Source organism: Gavialis gangeticus, unplaced genomic scaffold (assembly GCF_001723915.1).
Source record: "Gavialis gangeticus isolate Ggan-Ray unplaced genomic scaffold, GavGan_comp1, whole genome shotgun sequence".
Classification (NCBI taxonomy): domain Eukaryota; kingdom Metazoa; phylum Chordata; order Crocodylia; family Gavialidae; genus Gavialis; species Gavialis gangeticus.
The window spans coordinates 6426490-6428344 of NW_017729020.1; the positions used below are offsets into that span (position 1 = coordinate 6426490).

General features: G+C 52.7%; 1 protein-coding gene across 1 annotated transcript in view; it reads right to left on the minus strand.

Moving 5' to 3' along the window:
* The window catches only part of LOC109295459 (disintegrin and metalloproteinase domain-containing protein 20-like), a 68320-nt gene extending 67526 nt beyond the window's left edge, over positions 1 to 794 (minus strand). Inside the window, 2 exon segments of the mRNA XM_019514310.1 lie at positions 694 to 785; positions 788 to 794. Of these exon segments, the coding sequence (XP_019369855.1) occupies positions 694 to 785; positions 788 to 794 (99 nt within the window).
* Between the last annotated feature and the right edge of the window lie 1061 nt (positions 795 to 1855).

Below are 1855 nucleotides of genomic sequence, written 5' to 3' on the forward strand. Positions count from 1 at the left end.
GATTCTCCTTACAGAAACACTCAGTACCGAGTGTGAAGTGATAACCCCCTTTTTCAAGAATAGACTGTTTGTGGTGACCATAACATTATGGTCATACAGAATTACTGAGCAGAAGGGGTGAAGGCATATATATTCATCAAATTTCCAAATTAATGATGGCGCTGAGTAACCTGCAGCCGTATAATTTATTTATTTATTGCCTTGATAAACCAGTTGCATGATGTTTGTTAAATCTAACTACTTAAATATACTATTCTGCCGAGCACTACCAGGAGTGACTAGAAATAACTGTCACAAGCTGGCAGAGGGTAGATTCAGGCTAGATATCAGTAGGCGTTACTTCACAGTCAGGGCGGCTAGGGTCTGGGACCAACTTCCAAGAGAGGTGGTGCAGGCTCCTACCCTGGGGGTTTTTAAGAGGAGGTTAGATGAACACCTTGCTGGGGTCATTTGACCCCAGTACTCTTTCCTGCCATGGCAGGGGGTCGGACTAGATGATCTGCTCAGGTCCTTTCCGACCCTGGAAACTATGAAACTATGGTGGCCGTGATTCCTGGTAACCCCGAGGGGAGCCCCTATTCCCTGCTACCCCCCCCCGATGAGTTTGTAGACGGCCACAAGATCGCCTCTCAGCCTTCTCTGGCGGAGGCTGAAGACATTTGGGTCCCTTCATCTGTTTTTGTAGGGTCTTACCTGCCAGCCCTCCGCCATACGAGCGGCCCTCCTCAGGACCCTCTCAAGGTGATCCACATCCCTCTCAAAGCGCGACACCCAAACCTGGACGTGTACCCCATCTGCCGCCTCGCCGATGCCACGTACAGGGGAACGATCACTTCCCTAGACCTGCTCACGGGGCACCTGCTGACGCAAGACAGTGTGTGGTGAGCCTCACCTGTCGCCTTGTCGCACCGGCAACTCGTCCGCACGTCTGCATCAGCCAGGACTTCAATGTCCCTTTCTATTGTCGTGGTGCTCAGACCTGTCCCCCCTGGCTATACGGGAGGGTTGGAGAGTCCTCCCCGGAGGCAGCACCTTGCATTTCTCTTTGTTGAATTGCATCCTGTTCTGAATGGCCCACTTCCCTGGCCTGTCCGAATCTGCCCGAATTCGCTCCCTGCCCTCTGGCGCATTTACTGTGCCCCATCGTTTTGTGTCATCCACACATTTGGACAAGGTGCTTTCGACCCCTGTGTCCAAATCGCCACAAATATATTACACGGCACTGCTCTGAGGACCGAGCCTCGGGGGACACCACTGCCCGCATCCCTCCGGGGAGAAACCGCCCCATCCACCGCCACTCTCGGGGCATCCCATGAGCCAGTTTTTCACCCGCCCAACCACGAAAAGATTCGTGTGGCAGCTGCTCGGCTTGCTCGTAAGAACCGGGTGCGACACCGTGTCAAAGAGCTTCTGAAAGTCTGGGTAGAGAATATCTACTGCCTGCCCTGCAGCCAGGCGCTTTGTGACCGGGTCATAAAAAGAGACCCGGTTAGTCAGGCAGGATCTGCCTGCTATAAACCGATGCCGGTTGCCTGTGTGTAGCGAGCAAAGCACACACTGTGTGTGTGGTAAACAACACAGAGTGTGTGCACGTGTGTCTTTGAGCAAAGACGCTGTGAGAGGAAACCACACTCTGTGTGTGAGAGCACAGCACTGTGTAGTGAACAAAGCACACTGTGTGTGTGTGTGTGTGTGTGTGCAAAGCACACTGTGTGCAGTGAGCAAAGTGCTCTGTGTCGGGGTAGTAAGCAAAGCACACAGAGTGTGTGGGTGTGTATTGAGTAAAGCACACAGTGTGACAGTAAAGCACACTCAGTGTGTGTGTGTGTGTGTGTGTGTGTGTGTGTGTGTGTGT